We start from the raw sequence: 23,982 nt of genomic DNA on the forward strand, positions 1-23,982 counted from the left end.
TCGATGAAGTATACTTTGTCATATGAGACGATGCCCCAATAGTAAAGTCAACTTACCTGTGACTGCACCAATCCATGACAAGAGACTCTGAGTTTCTGGACTGTCTGGAAGACATCCACTTTATTTTCAACTTGTAGTTTCTCTATGACGTTAAGGAGGGCACAGAATGTTCCACTGACGCCCTCACCATCACTGTTAAGAACAAAACCATTACATCATTTGTAAAGAGGTGTACACAGATGTTTGGGGTTTTCTAAAACGCAAATAAAAATCAGCCTCTATCTTATTCTTACTGTAAATTTTATTGTGTTTTCTTTTCTGATTAAATCTGGATCCTGAATAAGAAGTACTGTTTATTTTCAATTGGAACTTTACGAACTAATAACAATTAGGATTACAAGTTGTTGCTTTGATTCCGACTATATCAATAAAAGGATTGGACTGATGTTATCGACGTTTAAAGGAGGTGATGTGGTTGAAAAATAGTTGAAAAATGAACAAGTTACTCTCTCAGCCCACCACATTTTCCCAAGTTCATTTTAATGGGTTCTTGCAATATGCATTACATTTGTAAAAGAAAGGGCACAAAATCTCTAATATGTTTGAAACTTAACGAGTTGTTGGATTGTGTTTTTCTTTAAAACTAGCGGAAGAAAATGACCAAACATCATACATGCACTGAATTGTAACTCGGTCATCGTTATGCTCGAGTTGCCACTCTTTAACGGCTGTAACCAATTCCACGATGGATTTGGGTGATGATGGTATGCCATCTATGGGCCAGTTCATGAGTTGAAGGTGGCAAATCAGACGGGATTCCTGTGTATCAATGGCAAGAATGAAACCAAATCTTAAAAACTTCTGCAATTAGAAAGTTAGTCAGTGCAAACACACTGTATCCTGATTGTGTAATGTGTATATGCCGTTGTAGCCATGCCTCAAATAAGGCATTATCGTCAAGACACCAACGATTCATGTAACATTTGATAGTTTCGGTATAGGTATAACAGTTCTGCCATTTAAGCAAGCACAGACCTGTGTAGTGAACTCGTTTTCTTTTTAAAAAACAACTTTTTGCACTAATATGAAAATTAATTTGTAAAGTTAACAATGGAAAATCTTAAAAACTATTGGAAACTTTCGAAGGGACTTCTAGCCTTGCTCAAGGCAATCGCATTCTTCATTCCGAAAAAAGGGCGTAAACCCACAAAATACACACTCTGCGTAATTGAGTACCGCATCGCACGACCCACCCGCATACAGAGGCGTGGCGCAAATTAAAAAAAATAATAAAAAAAGTTAATTCAAACAAATCCATTGCCTTGCTCGAGGCTAAACAAGGCAAAATGCAACAGCGAGAGGCCTTTAATTCCAGTGTTTTCAAAGTAATTATTCAAACTGTATAATTTGTATTTCCAAGCATGGTACTCTGTGGGAGTACATCCAGGGAAGCTTTAAAAGCCACCACATCTTATAATCCATGTCTGAATAAGTGGCTACGACTTGGTCGTTTAACCTGCACATCAAAAAATTAGGTACCCCTTATAATTAGTAACATCATCGGCAACAGCCAGAACCACAGTGATCAACTCTTACAGTATTAAGCCATAACTGAAGTACTGGCTGCGGCTATGGCTTCATCGTTATCTGAGCATGTGATTAAGCATAGGATGCATACAGCAACCCCATTTGCAACAGCCACAGCCGCAGTGACCAGTTGAGACAGCCTTAAGCCATATCTTAAGTAGAGGTTGAGGCTACCGCTTAATCATTACCTGAGCATACACTGAAGCTTGGATACCCATAGCAACACCACTAGCGACAGCCATATCCGCAGTGACCAGTTGAGACAGCCTTAAGCCATATCTTAAGTAGAGGTTGAGGCTACCGCTTAATCATTACCTGAGCATACACTGAAGCTTGGATACCCATAGCAACACCACTAGCGACAGCCATATCCGCAGTGACCAGTTGAGACAGCCTTAAGCCATATCGTATTAAATAGAGGTTGTGGCTACCGCTTAATCAGTACCTGAACATACACTGAAGCTAGTATACCCATAGCAACACCACTAGCGACAGCCACAGCCGCAGTGACCGGTTAAGACAGCCTTTAAGCCATATCTTAAGTAGAGGTTGAGGCTACCGCTTAATCATTACCTGAGCATACACTGAAGCTTGGATACCCATAGCAACACCACTAGCGACAGCGACAGCCGCAGTGACCAGTTGAGACAGCCTTAATCCATATCTTATTAATAGAGGTTGTGGCTACCGCTTAATCATTACCTGAGCATACACTGAAGCTAGTATACCCATAGCAACACCACTAGCGACAGCGACAGCCGCAGTGACCAGTTGAGACAGCCTTAATCCATATCTTATTAATAGAGGTTGTGGCTACCGCTTAATCATTACCTGAGCATACACTGAAGCTTGGATACCCATAGCAACACCACTAGCGACAGCCATATCCGCAGTGACCAGTTGAGACAGCCTTAAGCCATATCTTATTAATAGAGGTTGTGGCTACCGCTTAATCATTACCTGAGCATACACTGAAGCTTGGATACCCATAGCAACAACACTAGCGACAGCCACATTCACAGTGACCAGTTGAGACAGCCTTAATCCATATCTTATTAAATTAGCGACAGCCAAAGTCGCAGCCGCAGTAACTTATCTAGACAGCCTTGGTTTGACACAATGCACGGTTTTAAAGAATTATTCTAGCTTGATACCTGATTATCCTTGTTGGCCAGGTATAGGTAGCGTATGATGATGTTTGGTCCCACTTTATCGGTAGACTGTAGAGTAACTGTCAGATTGCCATATGATGCAGAGTCTCTCTCTGGCCAATACTTGACACACGTATGTGGGAAGGAAAACAAGTAGAGGTAATGATTAAAATATAAACATGCGCAAAACAAATGAGTTTTTAAAAGTAAAAATGTTCTTATAAAATACAGTAGACTTTCGAAATTAATTTTCCAAGCAACACTTTTATGATCCAGTAATCCATCATTTCATACTGATCAGCCTTTGTCACCACTTTGGTCCTATTGGTTCACAGCCACCTACTCTTTCTGGATCCTTCCCTTAATCCCTTTACCCTCTTTTATTTTTCTATAACTGGATATGTATTTGTTTGTACTTATTTATGCCGTTATTATGAGTAGGGTAGATGGCCTTAGCTATCGGTCCAAACCAGACCTTCTTCAGATGCATTGGGGCTGTTGAAGTGGATAGAGAATGGTTCGCAAAGCGAAGACTGGGTTTGGTCTTAGTCTCTCCCGCACATTGTAGCCCACATCTCTTACATGATATGACATAAACTACTTTGGGTGTGCTACATTGGGAGTCGGTATTAAATGTAGATATTTTTAATGGTCAAATTAATTTCAATTTGTTTTTAAGTACAACTTCTACTCACGTGGTCTTTTTTCTCTAGTGTATTCAACATGACGATACAAGTTGACTTGTAGTCATAGACCATTTTCCACATGTCACTGATTGTGTGGGGTAAGGGCATTGGGGTAGTAATGTACTGTCCCTTGTAGCTAGGACTCTGTCAAATTACAAAATTGGAAGACAAAGTTGTTACGATTCAAGCCCAGCGTAAAAAATACAGATCCAATGAGCTTTTACGGAGAGTGTATCATTGTTTTCCCCAAAAAATACAAACATTATTAATTTCAGATGTGAACATTTCTCTGAGGATTGGTTCCGGTATGCTTTTTAAAACCAGTCAGCTTTCATATGAAAATAAAACTGTGGAGAATTGCTACTGGTATGACTTTTCAGTGACCTTAAAGATGGAAATATTTCTCTAGTGGTTGAGTTTTTAAGAAGGAACAACAAAAATCACTCAAGTATGTTACCTACATTGAGGAAGCAGGCATTGATGTGGTTGTTGGATCCATGTTTTCCTGATGTCATCAACTGGGGTCGGTACAGATCAACTTGAAAAATATAAAGTTGATGACATTAATTTCACCGTTTGGTGCTTCACTAGATCCTTCAGTGAGGCCTACAAATATCATGCCTGCCTTGAGCTGGTTCAACCAAGCTTTAAATTGGTGACAGTGTGGTTGAAAAAGATGTCCCGCCACCCTGGCGTAGGTTTTATAGCAACACCTTTTAAAGTGTTAATAAATACTGCTGGGAGAATAACTTTTGTTTCAGTTTGGTAGATAGAGAAAGCTGCTTTGCTATTATAAACAGCACAACCTTTCCCTGAGAGGTCATTATAAACTGAATCAAACCTCACCTGGTAGTTTGCCTGGAAATCTATTTTTCTTAACGTTGTCTGGTTGCCAACCTCCTTTAAATATGTCAGGGTTCGGAATGTTGGTGACCAAATTTAGATTCTGTATCAAGACAACCAGAATGATTCGGTTAATATGTAATGCATCTTACCACATGGCTATTAGAGATGGGTTTGTTGGAAAAACAAATTGACAGCGAGATATGTATGGCAAGTGTTCATCAGAACATAGCAATATTGGTTTGCTTGCTGAATCGGGGAGAGTTGTACATAAACATACAGGGATTTATAAAGCTGATCTTAAAGTCACTTGGAAATGTTTTTTTTGTTCAAACATAAGAGTATTGTTTAGTAACAATAAAACAATGTTTTTAGTAAATGTTTGGGGGTTGACTCCGCGTACCCCTTTTGTGACGTCAATCGAGGCAGACTTTGCCTTGATGTGTTGAGTAAAAACACGTGCAAAGTACATGCAAGTCCAAATCGTGAGATTGTACGTTTCGAAAAAAAAAGGAATTCTTCTTGCATATTTCCGGCAATGCCGACCAATTGTATTGCTGCTGGATGCAGCAAAACAACTACAGATGGGGTCAGTCTGCATGGCTGGTTAGACTCACAAGAGCAATAGTGCCTAGTGGTCCGGTCCGACGTCTTTTTCAGCGCTGTGCAGCACTTTCTCTTACAATTTTGCGCCTCGATTGACGCCACGAACAGCACCCTCTCGAGGCGGGGTCTACTCTCAAGTTTGTAAATAAGATAAGAAATATTTTTTTAGAACCTTAGTTAACTGTTCATTCACAAACCACTCATAAAAACACAAATATTCGTGACAAGCGCTTTGTTTTGACAAAATACCACTTCCAGGTGATTTTAACTTTTGTGCAAGCATACATCAATGCATCATGGCATTTCGTGAATTTCCTATTAGCCAAATTAAATATCTGAACATCCTCTCTTTGTATAGTGGTTTTACTGTGACTTCAATCGGTCATTTACGTAAATGGATTGTAAGCATTCTTGCTGAAACCATTTTCCTTATGCCAAGGCTACTGGGCTGGTAGCAAATTCTCAAACGGGAACTGGCCTCGTTTTGTGGTTTTAAGACAGATGATAATTTGATCAGGGCTCCGTGAAGTTGGAGGTTCGGTTTGAGTTCTTATCTAAGTTTTTGACCGTTATCCCAAGGGCTTGCTCCACTAGTAGGAATCCCCTAAACACTGCGCCACCCATTGTCATCGCTTCGACAACCTCTAGACCCCGGTTCCTACTTCCTGCAAATGCGAATGTGAAGGACATTTTGACGTCACAGGGCCGTGTTTGTAGCGAATGTTTCGCAGGAATTGAGCACAATTCAACTGCTTCGAATTATTCGTTGCGAATTTGTGACGTCTTAATGCTACTCTCACGAATATTCTTGCGAATATGAATATTTGAAATTCGCGGTGATTTCGCCCGAAAGTTGCAATTTGATAGTGAATATGTCCTTGGTCGTCCTTAAACCTCTCCTTACCAATATCTTACGCATAATACCAATGCTTACAAAAATAGACGGCGAATGACGTCTTCGCAACCTTCGGTGAAATTTAGAAACCGGTTTCTAAATTGACCGATCTTTGTTAGGAGGTGGGGAACAATTTGTGAACGTTCCGAATTTGTTACCCATGCTTACGAAGACACGGCGAATGTTGCGAAGTGTGAGCGATTGTCAAATATTTCCTTCCGTTAGCATATTTGCCGTGTGAGAACAGCATAAATTGACCGATCTTCGTAAGGAGGAGTAGAACGACATGTGAATGTAGTGAATGTGTTGCCTACGCTTATTAAGACACGGCGAATGTTGCGAAGTTTGAGCGATTGTTAAATATTTCCATTCGCTAGAGTGAGTTGAGTCCGAGTGAGTTGAGGGCAACTCAACTCAGTGCGAATTTCGTTGCGAATATGTGACGTCAACATTCGCAGGAAGTATTGCTACTCTCACACCAGGGAAAATATGCTAGCGAATGGACTTACAAAATGGAAATATTTGACAATCGCTCAAAATTCGCAACATTCGCCGTGTTTCGTAAGCGTTGGTAACAATTTCGGAACGTTCACTAGTCATTCTTCACCTCTTTTCGAAGATCACTCAATCAAAATGTGGCAAATATTCTTGCGATTATGAATAAATTCTTGCGAATAAAAATGTTTACATTCGCGGTGAGTTCGCCAAACAATTGCGATTGGATGGTGAATATTTTCATCTTGGTCACCCCTCGGTCGTCCCTCGACCTCTCCTTAACAATATATGACCAATGCTTGACAATGCTAGCCAATGCCTTACAAATAGGCAACGAACGTCGCGCACGTCGCGACTGAGCTTACCAACGATTTCAAACAAGTAAAGCCAATGTCTTACCATTGTTGCCAATGTCTTGCTATTTTCTGACTAATTTCCGAACAATGGATTACGCGGCCGCGATTGCTATATGTACCGGGGCAAATCTCGCTCTGGCCCGCGAAGGTTACAAACGTCTTACAGGTGCCTTTACGAACGTTGCCAACGCTTACGCATGCTTACAGACGTCAACAATGGCTTACTAATGCTAACGAATGTCGAGGCGAATGACCGTCTTCACAACATTCGCTGAAATTAACAAACCGGTTTGTAAATTGACCGATCTTCGTAAGGAGATTGGGCATGACGGGTAACCGCTCCGAACTGGTTACGAACGCTTACGAAGACACGGCGAATGTTGCAAAGTATGAGCGATTGTCAAATATTTTCATTCGTAAGCACATTTACTCTAATATTACCGCAACAGTTTGAAACAACATTGGGAAGCGCTTTTTAATTTCAGCGAATGTTGCGAAGACAGTCATTCGCCGTAGATTTTAGTAAGCATTGGTAGCCATTAGTAACGTTGGTAAAGCGTGCGTAAGCGTTGGCAACTTTCGTAAGCTATTGTAAGACATTGGCAATCATTGGCTAGCATTGTTAAGCATTCGTAAAAATTCGTAACATATTGGTACGGACAGGTCATGGGGTGACCGAGGGCGAACGTGAAAATATTCACTATCAATTCGCAAATTTTGGGCGAAATTACCGCGAATTTCAAATATCCATATTCGCAAGAATATATTCGCCCAAGTGTGAGAGAAGCATATTAACCGGGCTTTACATGTAAATATGCTTCACATTCGCATTCGCATGATGATGAACCGGGCTTTACTTTGAATGCACATTGACGCCATCAGTACTCGGCACTATAGACCCACATACATCTTGCAGTTAACACAAACTAGTATGAAATCTCGCTCAGCATAATGAGCGTTTCTTGCAAGCAGTCAAGTGCATTGGACTATAATGTGTAATACCAATTATTGATAATATCATGAGGTGCTTTGAGGGGTCTACTTTGGCTAAAAAGCGCACAACAACGTCACATAGTTTTATTACAGAACCACATTATCACATGACTCACCTCATAATCAAACAGAAACCCATTGCCTTTTTTGTATGTTTCCTTCTTCTTTTTGCTGACATAATCGTCGAACTCTGACAAGGGAATCGGGATAGGAGCAGTAAACTGTTTCTTCTGAACCAAGATCTTCGGTCTGGCTGGTGCAGTGGCTGATGCCGTGGCTGGTGAAGTGGCTGGTGAATAGGCTGGTGCCGTGGCTTGTGAAGTGGCTGGTGCCGTAGCTGGTGTAGTGGCCGGTGCATTGGCTGGTGAAGTGGCTGGTGCCGTGGCTTGTGAAGTGGCTGGTGAATTGGCTGGTGCCGTAGCTGGTGTGGTGGCTGGTGCAGTGGCTGGTGAAGTGGCTGGTGAAATGACTGGTGCCGTGGCTCGTGCAGTGCTCATTGTGGTATCAGCAATAACGTCATAGGTAACATCACTCGTTGGATTTTCTAGTCCTGAAGAAAGTTTGTCATTGCTTACTCGCATCCCTGATGAAACAACAATTATAGTATTCAAGACAAGTTTTACTGTGAACATTTCAACAAAAAGGATGTGCAGAAATTGTGTATAATATTTGTACTATTTGATCAAACTGTTATAGTTTATGGATCAAAGTTTTTCGTAACGATGCTAACAACAACATAATGTTAAAAAGGGTCAATACTTTAATAGAACATCCAACATTTGACGGGGTTTCAAAATGACAAAGTATGACAAAATGTTATTAGGTGCGACTTGAAATGAAAATTGCTTGAGTGCAAAACCTTAAAAGGTACTACAGAAATGGTATTTCTTCAAAATATTAATGCGTCCCCTCGAAAAAACTATTAAGCTACCGTACTTATGATTGTGTTACCTCGACATATTAATTTGTTCCCTCAATTCGTATCCTCGAAATATTATTTCGTCCCTTAAAATCTGTTCACTCCCTCAAAATGATGAAATAATATTAAGGGAACGCAGTATTTATCTCTCCAAAAAATTGCGTCGTGGCTGCCATTTATTGTCCTGTATGAGAAACCGTACAAATAACAGCCTGCGTGTTTCTTTGTTTTATTGTTGTTTCTATAGTCGTGGGTCCTCTCAGGGATTTAGGTTGTTTTGTTGATAAATAAATCGAATTTGCATTAAATTCTCAAGTAGAGCAAGTAAAACAGGGTTTTTAAAAAACAGAATTATGTATGAAGGCTTAAGTTATCAGCGTTAACAGAAACAAATGTACATCATTTCATTAGGGATATAGTTTTCATATTTAAATTGACAAAATCAGGCAGTATGTGGAACTGTTCTTTGTTGTGATAAACATTCCGGGGGTGACAATCATTGCTGGAATAAGGGTATGTAACTAAGATCAAAACGTTAAGATGTAAAAGTGATGACGTTCTAACTTTTAAGCAACTCCTGGAAATCTAAATTTCAGCTTTAGATAAAGTATACTCAGCTTTAGATAAAGTAGACTTAAGACCCGCGTTTCTTTGTAATCTGATGACAAAAACAGCAACACTCGCAGAGGTTTTAAAGGCCTGAACCTGGAAACAAGGTTATAAACGTCTGAAACGTCCCATCCTTACTAACACATCTGCACATGTTTTCTTTTTAAACTAAAAGATTGCAGAATGTGTTAATATTGTGACTTGCCATTAACAGCGTTGAAATGCATATAACACAATAGGAAACATATTGTCTTTATTGGACGTTCAATTTTGTGTTTTTAATCAGATACAAATGAGTTACGAAATGCTACATAGCAGTGGCAATGAAGTAACCTTCACATTGTTCAAACAAAATCGACTTGATACCTTCGGACGACTCAATTTATGAAAAGATGGTTTATTATCAATAACAAATACACAATAACACAATTCTGCTCAGAGAGTTTAATTTTGTACAGATAAAAACTATATAGTGTTGTTTTCCTGCATCAAATCAATGGATTTTAAAAAGTTCAGCATTCAAAAGTGATATATCTATACTCTTAATGTACAGAGAATGAAATCAATAAAAACATGATAACCATAAAGTTGCTTTGGCTATGAGCGGTGCCAATTGGCACCCTTCATGAAGAGTCTATACTCTTAAAGTACAGAGAATGAAATCAATAAAAACATGATAACCATAAACTTGCTTTGGCTATGAGCGGTGCCAATTGGCACCCTTCATGATGTACATTAGTCCAGCTGCTGAAGGCCCATATGTGGACAAATTGTGCACTTTGTGGTAAAGGCATGAAACTTCCTACAGTTGTTACATACACCCTAAAGATCATTTTCAGACTTGGACCCATCTTGGATCTCACCCATTTTAGGGGTGGGGCTACGTTTTAAGAAATTGGGGTAACAAATTTAATATGTCAGTTTTGACTATTTGAAAAACAATTCTGCTCATTTTTTAGACTAAAATACATGATAACAGTTCAATAATTATTTAAAAATTAATAACTGTCTTGAATTCTGCCCCTTTAGTGGGCGGAGTCGTATTTTTAAGAAAGTGGGGGGTAAAAAATGTAATATGTTAATTTTGACTAAATTTGCTTTTCTCCGTCATTCTTTTAGACTAAAATACATAATAACAGTAAAATAGTTATTTAGAAATTAATAACTGTCTTTATTCCTGCCCCTTTTGTGAGGGGAGTCACATTTTTTGAAAGTGGGGATAAAATAAAACATGCCATTCTAGCCCCTTGATTGTTGTACTGATACATGCAAAACCGTGTAAATACATGTATAGACATTTAATTACAATATTTCTACATTTTCAGTACGCACTACATAGTTGTTCGCAGTAACAGTGTTTACAATTTACTCACAGCACTTCTTTGCTCCCTCTTGAGAGTAAACGATTGGGTGCTAAACAAATCGAACCAGCAGTGATGCCTTAATATTGAGTATTCTTATACAGTTTTTGCCTCTCCAAATTCCCACAAGAGCTCATTCGAACTTATGATGTGGCCCGACTCTACCCATTAGCCCCCAAAATGCTATACAGATACCTCAACCAGCAACACCCAAGCATCAAGTTCACCGTGTTCACCATGGGACAAGGGCAGTCTTGCAATAGCTGTCTAGATGCCTGATCCCCACCACAAAGAAACAAGACAACACCCTCCACCACAGTTTCCAATGAAAAATAACCAACATTGACCGTTGTACACCAGTTCTTCTTTCATTACCCTAGCATCTAAACACACCCTCTTGTTCAAGGTTCCTACAACTTGTGTCTATGGTGTTCAATATACAGGACAGGATAGCCTTTGTCGGTGTTGTGAGTTGGTCTGTTGGAGTTGTGGGTTTGCCAGTCTGAGTGATTCAATGCCGCAGTTCTGCTTTCTTTTGTCATGTCGCTCGCCTGGCTGACAATACCCCAGCTAAAAACGCTCTTCGCATCGCCAGCAACTCCAGGGGAGGCCTAGCACCAGCTCCTGGCTGGAAAATATCCAGAGGCCGTCCACGATCGTCTTGGGGTAAACAACTGCCTGGCCTAGTGAAATTGACCACAAAGCTCTATAGGACGTGGACACAGGAGATCGGTGCGACTGACCCTTGCTGTCTCTGCAGTTGATTAATTGAGTCAGAGTGAAGAGAATTGGCTAGTTGGAGTGACGAGTTAGTGCGGAACCGGTTCAGGAGGTACATTTTACCATTGGGAAGGTCTATCCCCGGGAACTTGATGGTGCGATCCTTTTTCATCAAGAACTTGTGCCGTCTGGACCTTGCCACTGCGTGCGCCGCTCTTTTGCTTTAGCTTTAGAGAACCATCACTGATATGGCACACTCTCTTTGGATCATCTGAATAGGGAAATTTGCCTTACTCAGGACTGGTAGCCAATCAGTCTTTGTGCAGCTAACAGCACCAGCGATGGTCCTCATGGTGCTGTTCAATTGAATATCGAGTAGGCTTGAGAGTTTCTCCAAACTGGATCACAATACTCAGCCCCCAGTGGCAGATAGCTAGCGCCGATGAGCAAAGTGTTTCGGCATTTGCTACCAAGAATTTACCAGTGAGATTGTGGATCATTTTGACAGTCACCTTCTGCAGAGGAGTTTTAAAGGCAATTGTAGGGTCACCGCATTGGTATGGACAGCTACAGTTTCAACCAGATTAACACCACCAAGCCGCCCCAAACTTAACTATATGTTTCCCATACCCAAGGTCAACCACATACCACTACTCACTTTCTTCCGTGTATGTTCCATCAAGCAGGCATAAGGCCAATATACCTTCCGCTCACAAGAAACTTCATCATAAAACGAGGGATTCTTTAACCGACCACCGAATTGACTATAGTGCTGCAGAGCTCATCACTCTCATTCAGCCTTTTATCTCTGTAATCGAGAAGCCAAATGCCAACTGAACGTCTCCTGGTCTGGGGCTCTTCTTGAAAACTGTAACCATACAGTGTATCTAGGTGTCACCCTAGACCGCTGCCTCTCCTTTGAGACCCATGTTGCGAAGACCAAAGCCAAAGTCTGTGCAAGAAACAACATTGTCAGCAAACTTACTGGAACAAGATGGAGTGCCAGCCCAGACACTCTTCGATCAACAGCCTTAGCCCTTTGTTTTTCATTGTTAAACATATAAACGCTATGTTATTTAAACCCTCCATGGTTAAACATATGTAAACGCTATTAACTAAACTAGGCCCCTACATTAATTATAAACAAGTTGAAATTTTGAAGAAAGCTTACCTTAATTTGCTCTTCTGTCTGTCCTCATCAGCTACTTAAACTTTTAAAGAACTCATTAAGTCTTGTTTTTTTTGTTTTAGAGTGTACGACTGACAACCCTTTTCTCGAGAATCTTTTTGCCACAAAGAACTTCTGAGTTGTTCCTTAATACATCCGTGCTGTGTTTATCCAGTATGGGCAGTTGTGTTACCTGTGTGACCATAGCTCCATGTAGCCCAGGTTTGGACTAACGTAGAGGACTATTAGCTCCATGGTGTGACATGATCTTGGTGTGATGTGTGACCATGGCTAAATCCAAACACTTCGTGCATGGACATCCTTAATCCGTCGCAGACACGCACAGCTAGGTTTGTGGCCGTGTCCAAATTAGCGGCTACAGCTAGGGCTATGGCTAGATTTCCGTGTCATCATGCGTTGAGGTATATGACGCCCTTAGCAACACACTTGGCAACAGCCGTAACCGTAGCTGTAGCCGCCAGTTCGGGTTCGGCCTGAGGTACACGAACAAAATGAGAAGTGCCTGATTAAGCCACACTCAGCCCTCCGCACTGATAGCGATGATGTTACTATGAATTAAGTCAGGGAACTATGCAATTACTCAAATGGGAGCGCCCTCTATCTATTTATCTATCTATCTATTTATCTGCCCACCTCCTAGGAGACTGAGCAATTTCAATAAACCTTAAAGCATTGTCCTTATTAATTTTTAATTTTTGTTTGCTTACACGTATCCTATAACCAAGCCAATAAAACATTCTTCAGACTAATATGTCGCAGATGATGCTCAAATAAAATAATACATCAAGAAACAAAACGTTATTATTTTGAAGATTTTTACGAAATAAGAAAACCATGGACGTAAACAAATCAGTTGCAACGATGTTTCAAAACAATAATCGAGCAAAGAAACAAACAAGGGGTGAAACAAACAAAAAACAACCAAACAAACCAACAAACACCAAAACAAACATATAAATATTACAAAAATAAATACGTTTGTTAAAACACAAAATTTAAAGAACCAGATTGTCGGGTCTCGATAAAATCTGACATGATTGTGTTTTCACGAAAAACTTGTTTAAATAATCTTTGGCGTTTTGTTTCCTGTCTGTGTTCAAAGTAAACATAATATTACTACACAACAAAAAATGTTACTTATGTTAAGTATTTTTAATTTAAATATTGTTAAAAACATCAGAAAGAAAGTTAGGCGCAGCTATTATCACTCAAACGACAAACAAACAAACACGAAGATGTCTCGGACAGAAAATTAACCGGCACGGGGTCAGCATTTCATCATAGTTCATCCATGAGGAAGGAATTCACAAACAGTGCCTCGTAACGTCTTAAAGACCTTTTCCGTGCACCTGTTCTCAGTAAGACAGTAACACAAATTATTGTAATTGATACTGGTGATTATTTCTTCCACTATTTCGTAACACACACAAAAAAGGGGGGATTATTGGAAAATCAGTTGGTTTGAAAAACACAGAGCGTAGGTTGTATTTAAGCAGTTTGTCCATGAAACGTTATTGTGGAAATTTTATCCAATTAATTTCCTTATGTTATCCCCATTTGATTATACGTACTAATTTTTGAACAATGATATATATCGCTCCAGTTACAAATATTTCGCGTAATGCATATGCAAGTTTATCAACTTCAATTTGAAGCATTATGTCACAGTTTGTCGCAAGGAAAAAAATAATTTCAGTATTTATTTGTGTTGCCATTTTGGAATTTGCTGCCGATTTTCTTGGTGCAGTGATCATAGGATTAAAAGGAAAGGGGAATTGATTTTTATTTTTCAACTTAATTTATTGAACAGGTTCACGTACATTTATTTGCATCTTAATATTTTGCTATTTTTTCAAACTTACAGGGAAAATTGTCATTATTGTCTGAAAATTGCTCTCGAATCCAGATTTTAAACCGACAAATTTTTGTTTACTATTTTCTCCACCAAATCGTGAAAATACGCTAGAGATTTAACGAATCAATCTAATGTTTCTATGCTAACATTTAAAACATTGATTAATTCCACTTATTTGTTGCAGTATATCGCACATGTTGTCGTGCTTGAGTTTCAAGGGATAAACAAATCACCTTTCCTCTTTTTCTTTTGTTTTTTGAGCAGCAAGGGATAATCAATCTATCTTTTCCTCTTTCTGGCTTAGTTTGTGCACCGACATTTATTTTGTTCTCCAAAATGATAACATCTTCTAGAAAAGTTGCTATACTTAACCAAAAAAAAGGTAAACAAAATGTTGAACCTGTAATTGATAAAATTGTTGCCCTGAACCTATTCCAAACTGATTTTACCTTAACAAGAAAAACACACACTTGAACAGGTTGTACACTAACGTTAAACGAAATTGTCAAATTTAAGAAACCCATTAAAATATATTATCTTACACAACTTTCTTTTCTATGCAAAATATCTGCTTACCTCTGGTGATTCGTATTGTTTCTGGACCGTTTTTTTTTTTCCATTATTGTGACTTAAATTTAAAAAAAAACTTTAACGTTAACATCACTGGAAAGCTTCTCAGAAAGTGTAAGTACTGTATGATTAAATATGTACATATGGGATTGATAAGATGAAAAAATAGTTTTAGGGTGGTTGGAGTAGCCTGCGGTTTTTCCATATGATGGTTCTTTGAAAAGTACAGTGCTACATCTATGAAAACATGGTAATTTTGATATGGAAATACACAGCTACATGTGTGATAACTCTTCCCTTGAAGAACTTGCACCAAAGAACATAAAAATGCACCATATAATTAAATGCAAATCGTAATGCAGTGCGTGGTGGGGATTGCTTGCATTCTAAATTGCAAATTCGTTACTAAATAATTAAAACCAAACAAAATTAGAGTGATGGGGTGATCAAAACACGTTGCATTGTTTACATCTTTATTTGAAGGCCCCCCCCCCCCCTATAAAAAATAGCAACAACAAAAAGCAACGTAATCTAAACAGGACTTCAAAAATACGTTTTTCAACAGGAGTAGGAAGAGACTGTGGCAAACTTCACGTCGACGAATGTATCTGCCAAGCTCACCGGACACACGCTTTACAAGTACCCCAGCAACTCTAAGTCCACCGCATCTTGACAGACTGCCAGCAATTGACTTTCATTACAAAGGTCATCAAAGGTATAAAATCCGGTAAGTAACAAATCTATTTTTCAAATTTAAACTGTTTATTTACGAAAGGGGTAATTTCTCAATCAAATATTAAAAAGACTTCATACCTGAAGTCTTTCATCATTCTCTTGCAACTTTGTGACCAAATGAGTCAACATTTTCACAGATTTGTTATTTTATGCATTTAGTTACACCGAGTGGGAATACTGGTCTTTGACAACTATACCGGAAGGTGTCCAAAACTGTTGATTTCACCAAACTCTCCTAAACTTTGGACTAATCTTATTAGGACTTAATACGAGTTAAGTTCCGTATCCATAGACGTAGGATGCATTGTACCGAGAAGATCGGCTGCAATGTCATTTAAACCTTTACGGTGGATTGTAAAAGAAAGAGGGGGGGCGCATGGTGGCTGATAGTTTTCAATAGTGCCATGTTTTTTAATTTTGTTGTCAAAGTTCAACAACCATTTTAGGTTATATTCATGGAGACCTGTGCTACAACGACCAACTTCTGCGTCCATATCTGCACCATATACCAGTGTTTGCAGGTCTGGCTTATTACGGTGAACGGCCGCGTTTTGTAAAAGCGAGAAACGTCTGTTTTAAATTAAAGAGAAACTGAATATGTTTCGAACAGAACTGACTAGTCCATTTTTGTTTATGATATTTGCTTTATACCTTTGGATTGTTAATCTTTATGTTCCATTTGTGCTCGATTGAATGCGTGCTTCCTATTGATAAGTTTCTTCATAATAGGCTTTGAGGCCATTCTATTAACTATATAATAAAACAATATTTAAAAAATATTTTGTTATAAGAATAAAACATTGAAAGTGAGTAAAGAATTTTTTTTTTTTTTAATGAAACACAGGTACAGGAGTGGTAGCAGCTTTGAAAGAGGCACGAAACTGTGTGGCAGTGGAAGATGACTCTGCAAAACTGTTTCACTTCTTTGCAAGATTTATCCAGCTTGTGGCATCCTGCTGTAAACATTGAAAGCAGTCCAGCACCTGGGCCCAACGATGCGATTGATTACGAATCAGACAGTAACTAAATAATTCAGTCAGAACCCTTAGTTTTACATGTTAATTGGTTCGTGCTAATATTATTACCTTATCTTTATTCCCCTGTTGGGTTCAAAGTTGAACAAAGAAATCATTTGTGGGGCTAGGGTGCATTTTTTCAGTTATAAAAATGGGCTTTTTAGTTAGCCTGTATTGGCACCCCTCATATAGCCACTGTGATTTAATAGAGTGTCTTTTTGTATTCATTTTACTCTCTGTACATAAGTATAGACTCTTCATGAAGGGTGCCAATTGGCACCCCTCATAGCCAAAGTTACTTTATTGTTTGTCTTTTTGTATTCATTTTACTCTCTGTACATAGGAGTATAGACTCCTCTTGAAGGGTGCCAATTGGCACCCCTCATAGCCAAAGCAACTTTATCGTTTGCCTTTTTGTATTCATTTTACTCTCTGTACATAGGAGTATATAGACTCTTCATGAAGGGTGCCAATTTGCACCCCTCATAGCCAAAGTTACTTTATTGTTTGTCTTTTTGTATTCATGTTACTCTCTGTACATAGGAATATAGACTCCTCATGAAGGGTGCCAATTGGCACCCCTCATAGCCAAATCAACTTAATGGTTTGCCTTTTTGTACCATTTTACTCTCTGTACATAGGAGTATAGAATCTTCATGAAGGGTGCCAATTGGCACCGCTCATAGCCAATGTGGCTTTATGGTATGCCTTTTTGTATTAATTTTACTCTCTTTACATAGGAGTATAGAATCTTCATGAAGGGTGCCAATTGGCACCACTCATATCCAATGTGGCTTTATGGTATGCCGTTTTGTATTCATTTTACTCTTTGTACATAGGAGTACATGTATGTACTCTTTCCTGAAAGGTGCCAATTGGCACCCCTCATAGTCAAAGTGACTTTTTAATATTCCGTTTCTTATTTGTACATTAACGACAAAATTTATTTTTCAAGAAAATCACCCTGTTTAATTTTTTTTGAATTATTTTGTACTTTGTGTCTTAAAGTTATTGAAGATCGTTCAAGTGACAGTTTGGTGGAGAATAAAGTGCCATCTGAAACAATGTTAATGCTTTTGCAATTATGTCTGTTATTATTTCACAAATTTTGAGTTTTCTGTAGTAACACCATCGCAAAGCTTATTTTGAAGCTAAAAGAATGAGTTTCATGAAATGAACAACTTAAATGTTGCTTTGTTGAACTGTAACTTAGTAAAAAATAACTGAGATAGAGAAACACAGACCTAAGTTACATATTTTCCTGTTTCGATTTTGAAGGAAAAGTGGAAGTTTTCGACAAAGGTATGTTTTGGTAATGCAAAAACTGTGCTCGTAGAGCTACATCGAGTTTTTTATTGATAAAAAAAAAGGATCATTAAAGCCATTATACACTTTCGGTAAACAGTATTGTCCAAGTCCCACACTTCGTGTATCACAACTTATATATAAAATAACAATCCTGTGGAAATTTAGGCTCAATCGGACATCGGAGTCGGGAGAAAATAACGGGAAAACCCACTCCTGTTTTCGCGCGTTTCGCCGTGTCATGACATGTGTTTACAACAAATCCGTAATTCTCGCTAACGAGAATTTATATTGTTTTACCGTTTTCTCAAAAAGTAAAGCATTTCATGGACTAATATTTCAAGAGAAGTCTTTCACCATTACCTTCTGTAAACCCTGTAAATTATTTGTAAATCTGTGAACTTTTTTTTTTTTTCCGTACCGAAAGGGTCCAATGGCTTTTAAACACTTGTACAAAGTGTAAAATTTGTCTGTGAAAATGTTAAAAAAGAATGATTTTGGTGACAAAAGAGTAAATTTTTTGTACAAAATACAAACAACTGCAAATCCAATAAAGATGTTTCCTATTGTGTTATACCTTCCCCTGAGCTACGGTTAAGTGTTCTCTTCCGTCTGTCAAAGATAAAGTAAAAAAGGAAAAAGAAAGAAAAAAATTACGTGTCACTCAGCAACGATTAGTTGCAGTTCTTAGATAATTTATGCATTGTAAATGGTTCATCACTACCACTGCTCACAGGAAAAAGCTAAACAGCACATGAGTTAAAGTAAATTGGTTAGCAGGATTATTTTACCTAACAATTTTTGCGAACATTTCATAGAGTTGTCTATGTCCAGAAATTGTTTAATTTAAAGCCCCAGATAAATATGAAAGCAGCATAAGGCTATGTAAATATGAATCTGCAAATGAACCAACTGTAACGGGCATCCTGTCCTGCTTGTTTCTGCCAAATGTGTAAAGCAGTATTGTTTTTATTTGAACGTGTGTCCCTCTCATCGAGAAAATGACAAACAATTGAGACTGTAGTAATTACCTTTTTTTGAAGATCAAAGCCGATATAACACAAATCACGACAAGTAACATCAATGGGCCAACAATTGCAGCCACCAGTGGAATTACACTTTGCGGAACTGCCAAAGACAATGTCATGTAATGTTTGTACTGTTTGTAATTATCACTTTAAGAATATGAATTAAATCAGATGTTCCAACCAAATTCTCAATTTTACGGAAATAAAGTTCACATGAGTTGATGGGTTAATTGCACTTTGAGGCACTGCCAAAAAAGATAACAATGTTTAAGTTTTGAAAGTTATCTATTGTTGTTGACATTGACGTTGAGCTAACATTTTCGACGTCGAGTGACAAAATGTCGCAAATAATAATATGACACTGAAAACAACCCGTGCAGGATTCCAAATTAAGTTTTTTTTTTTCGAAAAGCTGGCCGCCTAGTTTTGTAAATTTGTCAGTAAAGAACAAACATTTCTTTATATCCATAGTATGGAAACTCATAAATTAGTACTTAATGAAGGAACCACTCATTATTGTTCTTATTCATGCTTCACTTTAAAACAATCTGGGATGCTTTAAAGCAGAATTGCCACAATATGATCAATATTGGGTTATTGGGCAGTTAATTACCTTGAACTCTGAGCGGCTCACTCCACTTAACAGCATAAGTCTACAACGAAAATTGAGAGAATAATGTTAAACAACAACACATTAAACAGACCAAAAGCTTGCGCGAGCCGGGTGACGTAGCAACTGTCTTGATAGTCTGGCGAATTCAAATGTAAGCGTTTTACTTGTTTTCATGTTTTAGTGTTACACTGCCTCAACACTGCCTTAACTTTATGGAACAATCTCCCAGAACAGTTACAAAACATTGACTCCATTGTTAGTCTGCACTTATTTAACATTGAATTCATCCTGTTTTGTTTAGGACATCTTGTATTCTGTTGTGTTTTTGTCTCTAGAGCGCTTAGAGACATGTTGAACAACTATGTGTTATGCTCTTTACACGAATGGTTAGTTATTATGACTATTTTATAAATAAAAAAACAGACGTCATACGGCTCACCGATTGAGAAGTCCTACTGACTGATCCTAGGTAGATGTCATACAGAGTGTTGCTTTCCAGGGGTTTGTTCACGTTATTTCCCAGTGTTTCTCCGTCACCCACAGTGAATGTTGCAGGGAGATCAGTCTTATGTAATTCTGCAGCTACATAATCAATAGCTGGTGCAGTGGATCCCATGGTGTCCCTTCTAGTGACTGTCCTTATACGGCGTACACCGATTTGAATGCCTCTACACAATGCACAAACATGTTGGTGAGTGAGCATTTCAGTTTTCATTAGTAAAAAAATGTCTAGAGTAAGGTAAATGTCCGCGCCAATTTAAGAAAAATTGAAGTGATGCTTCATAATTTTTAAACTCGAGTTATAACGAGTCAAAAGGTATACGGTTCATTTGGAGTAATTTATTTGTCTGCTGTAGAAGAATAAATCATATTTGAATGGATGGTACGACCTCTACTATTCATTTGCTTAGACTTCATGAAGTTCTTGCCAGGTGAAGTCCTTTTTTGGCATTAAGACGATTTTATGTGTTCTTTAATTGTATCTTGAAGATGCCTTTGGGGCTTGTTTTGAATAAGTTTGTTTTTATGATTGAAACAATTCATAAACAAATTTTTCTTTAAAAAAAATACATAATGGAAACTTCAAGTTAATGCAACACTATACAAGAGTGCACAATAACCAGCCAAATTTTTAGAAATGAATTCAGTGCTGATTGACCGACCTTAAACTTGGATTCAGATCTATTAATAACCCCTTACCAGGATTAACAAAGAACAAGGTTGACCTAAAGCTTGCATCATTTCTACTTACGTAATGTATTTTGAGGAGGATGGAAGGTTCACAGCAATAGTGACTGTGGAAGAAGTCAAATGTGAGATATCGTTTTGGGAAAGCTGGGTCGGAGCAGAAAGATCTGTAAAGTCAAAGAAAAAAAAAAGTAGTTTTACCAAGGAAACATTCTTTATTTAAAGCATCATAAGAGACATCTCAAAATTCAAATGGTTGGACTGTTTTAATTTGATCGGTGAGTATTCTAGAGTGTGTATATATTCCGTTAAACTGGTAGTTTCCACACCAACATGTGTAAATCAAAATCTCACAAAGAAACTAAATTACTCAAGTAAGAGTGTTATAATTACATAAAATCGTTTCACTTAAATGTTCACTTAATTTTTACTTCCGAAAATACCTGTTTCAACTGCAGTAAATGTGTCCATTATTGTTTTCTCTCCAACACCAACACTGTTGAAACCTTCCAGTAAGAAATCATATTTTGTGGAGGGTTCTAAACCACTAATGTTGCGGTGCATATCTGATGGTTCTATATCAACCGTCTCGAATGAGTTGGTTGGACTGAAGTTGGCGTCATAAGGTTTTTCCAGCACCCTGTATGAGAGCTGTATAATGTTTGTAAAATGGGGAAACACACTTATTATAGATATATATACTTTCACACTCGCTATAGAAGTAAATTAAGTTGAGGTTCCAAGCAAATTTTAATTATGTTTAAAGGAAACTGAACTGATAAGGTTAAAAACAATTTTTACTTTGGTTTAAAGTTTGGTTTGGTTTTAGTCTGTTGTATGTCTTGTCCTGTATGGCATTCTCAAATCAAGCAAACGCTTACCGGGGATTGCCACCATTTATCTTACTCTGTCCTTTTTCTACTATTATTATTTAGTATCATGAGCTGTTTTAAAGGGACACACCGGCTCACCGTTTACGCAATTTAGGGGTGGAGAATCATAAATAATGTTTTTATAGATGGTTGCTGTAAACAAAAATCATCAAAATGTCACGTATTTAGCGAAAAATGATTTAAAAAATAAAAGCGGCCATATAACAAGCTTCAGTTACACGGACTCTTTGAATGTGAATCTTATGTTAGATTTTCACCATTATTTACATTTTGTAGCGATAATTTGAATACATGACCTTTTTCGTCAATTATTCGTAAATAATTTTGTAAAAAAAAGATTTAAATTTGGTTAAGTAAGTTACTTTTAGACGGCTGCAAGTAAAACTAGCCCGGAAGGTCACGTGATTGTTTGTACCACTTTTTGGTTAGAACAATCACGCGACCTGCGTTTTTGTCTTAAAATGCTCAAAAACGGCTTAATTTGATGATTTTTTCTAAGGACTGTTCTTTTTCATTCCTGGAAGACTGTTGAAGTCACATCTTAGTCTATTTTGTAGCCCAAATAGCCCAATTCGGCCGGTGTGTCCCTTTAATGTTAATCTTTATTGTGTATGATACTTGTAATACTGTTTGTGAAATGGAAATAAATGTTGTTGAACTGAATATGATTGAGTCTCGATGTAAATTTAATTGAGATTCTTAGATGTCATACTAACTTTGTTTGAGCCAGGAAAGTCTAATCAGTAGGTTTTCCTGCAAAATTAGATGCAAAGTTGACTCGTTGAAGCCAGCTGTTTGTAATGTTTGAACCAATTGTCTTATTGTGTATAGCTGCTAAACGTTATACAAGCGCAGTGTGACAACGTTCTGACAACTTCCAGCCTTTGTTTGTGAGTTAACATTTAATTATAGTGTTAGATTTTACCGATACACCGATCTATGGAAAGCACTGCAAACCAAGTACTTTATACGAGTCCTGTGCAATTTGTTTTTGCTGTTTTCTACCAAAATGAACACACACGAACAAAGTTTCAAAAACGATTGTTGCATGATCAATCTTATTTAGTCCTACATTTTTGATTGACTGGGTTGACATATATCAATTGTTTTGATCTAAACAATCTGCTATAAAGACTCACTCTGTATTTCGTTATAACACCATTTCTTTGACCACATGGTATTTCACTCCAGCTCAATGCCACACTGTGCTTCGTAGATGAAGTTGTCTTGAAATTTGTAGGAGATCCCGTTGGTTCTAGAATAATAATAACACAAAACGGCAAGTGTACTTTTACATCATTATGCTCAAACTGAAATATTTTGGTATCTGTCACAATGATGACTACAAAGTTACAGAAAATTTATAGGAAAATAATAATAATAACAACAACGACGACGACGACGACGACGACGACGACGACGATAATAATAATAATAATAATAATAATAATAATAATAATAATAATAATAATAATAATAATAATAATAATAATAATAATAATAATAATAATAATAATAATAATAATAATAATAATAATAATAATAATAATAATAATAATAATAATAATAATAATAATAATAATAATAATAATAATAATAATAATAATAATAATAATAATAATAATAATAATAATAATAATAATAATAATAATAATAATAATAATAATAATAATAATAATAATAATAATAATAATAATAATAATAGTAATAGTAATAGTAATAGTAATAGTAATAGTAATAGTAATAGTAATAGTAATAGTAATAGTAATAGTAATAGTAATAGTAATAGTAATAGTAATAGTAATAGTAATAGTAATAGTAATAGTAATAGTAATAGTAATAGTAATAGTAATAGTAATAGTAATAGTAATAGTAATAGTAATAGTAATAGTAATAGTAATAGTAATAGTAATAGTAATAGTAATAGTAATAGTAATAGTAATAGTAATAGTAATAGTAATAGTAATAGTAATAGTAATAGTAATAGTAATAGTAATAGTAATAGTAATAGTAATAGTAATAGTAATAGTAATAGTAATAGTAATAGTAATAGTAATAGTAATAGTAATAGTAATAGTAATAGTAATAGTAATAGTAATAGTAATAGTAATAGTAATAATAATAATAATAATAATAATAATAATAATAATAATAATAATAATTATATATACACAAACCCTATTACTATATAACAGATGTATACTCAGTAATTATTCAGCTTATCTACGGCATAACTCAAGATTGAGATCGATTTGAACCTTGAAACTCAACAGATAGTTGAACCTTAGTGTTTTTAAGACAACACAGGCCTTATTACGTCATAATTACGTCATCAGGTATTAAATAACAATAAATCAACGTTAAAATTT

The 23,982-nt window shown here is 37.0% G+C and overlaps 1 protein-coding gene and 1 pseudogene across 6 annotated transcripts in view; one reads left to right on the forward strand and one right to left on the reverse strand.

Moving 5' to 3' along the window:
• LOC139952521 (receptor-type tyrosine-protein phosphatase F-like) overlaps positions 1-23,982 on the reverse strand; it is a 58,660-nt gene that overhangs the window by 2,573 nt on the left and 32,105 nt on the right. For 4 of the 6 annotated variants that reach the window (XM_071951674.1, XM_071951676.1, XM_071951675.1 and 1 more), the window contains exons 11-24: positions 22,753-22,868; positions 21,164-21,371; positions 20,785-20,887; positions 19,972-20,200; positions 19,533-19,572; positions 18,923-19,019; positions 18,469-18,503; positions 7,729-8,195; positions 4,271-4,370; positions 3,886-3,962; positions 3,434-3,568; positions 2,742-2,861; positions 674-819; positions 57-192 (exon numbers count right to left, since the gene is read on the reverse strand). In XM_071951674.1, the coding sequence (XP_071807775.1) occupies positions 57-192; positions 674-819; positions 2,742-2,861; positions 3,434-3,568; positions 3,886-3,962; positions 4,271-4,370; positions 7,729-8,195; positions 18,469-18,503; positions 18,923-19,019; positions 19,533-19,572; positions 19,972-20,200; positions 20,785-20,887; positions 21,164-21,371; positions 22,753-22,868 (2,009 nt within the window). Of the gene's footprint in view, positions 1-56; positions 193-673; positions 820-2,741; positions 2,862-3,433; positions 3,569-3,881; positions 3,963-4,270; positions 4,371-7,728; positions 8,196-18,468; positions 18,504-18,922; positions 19,020-19,532; positions 19,573-19,971; positions 20,201-20,784; positions 20,888-21,163; positions 21,372-22,752; positions 22,869-23,982 lie in introns of those variants that run through there. The other 2 variants (XM_071951677.1, XM_071951678.1) reach the window with 2 other exon arrangements.
• On the forward strand, positions 13,245-18,499 carry LOC139952651 (uncharacterized; annotated as a pseudogene).

Source organism: Asterias amurensis, chromosome 20, assembly GCF_032118995.1.
Source record: "Asterias amurensis chromosome 20, ASM3211899v1".
Lineage (NCBI taxonomy): Eukaryota > Metazoa > Echinodermata > Asteroidea > Forcipulatida > Asteriidae > Asterias > Asterias amurensis.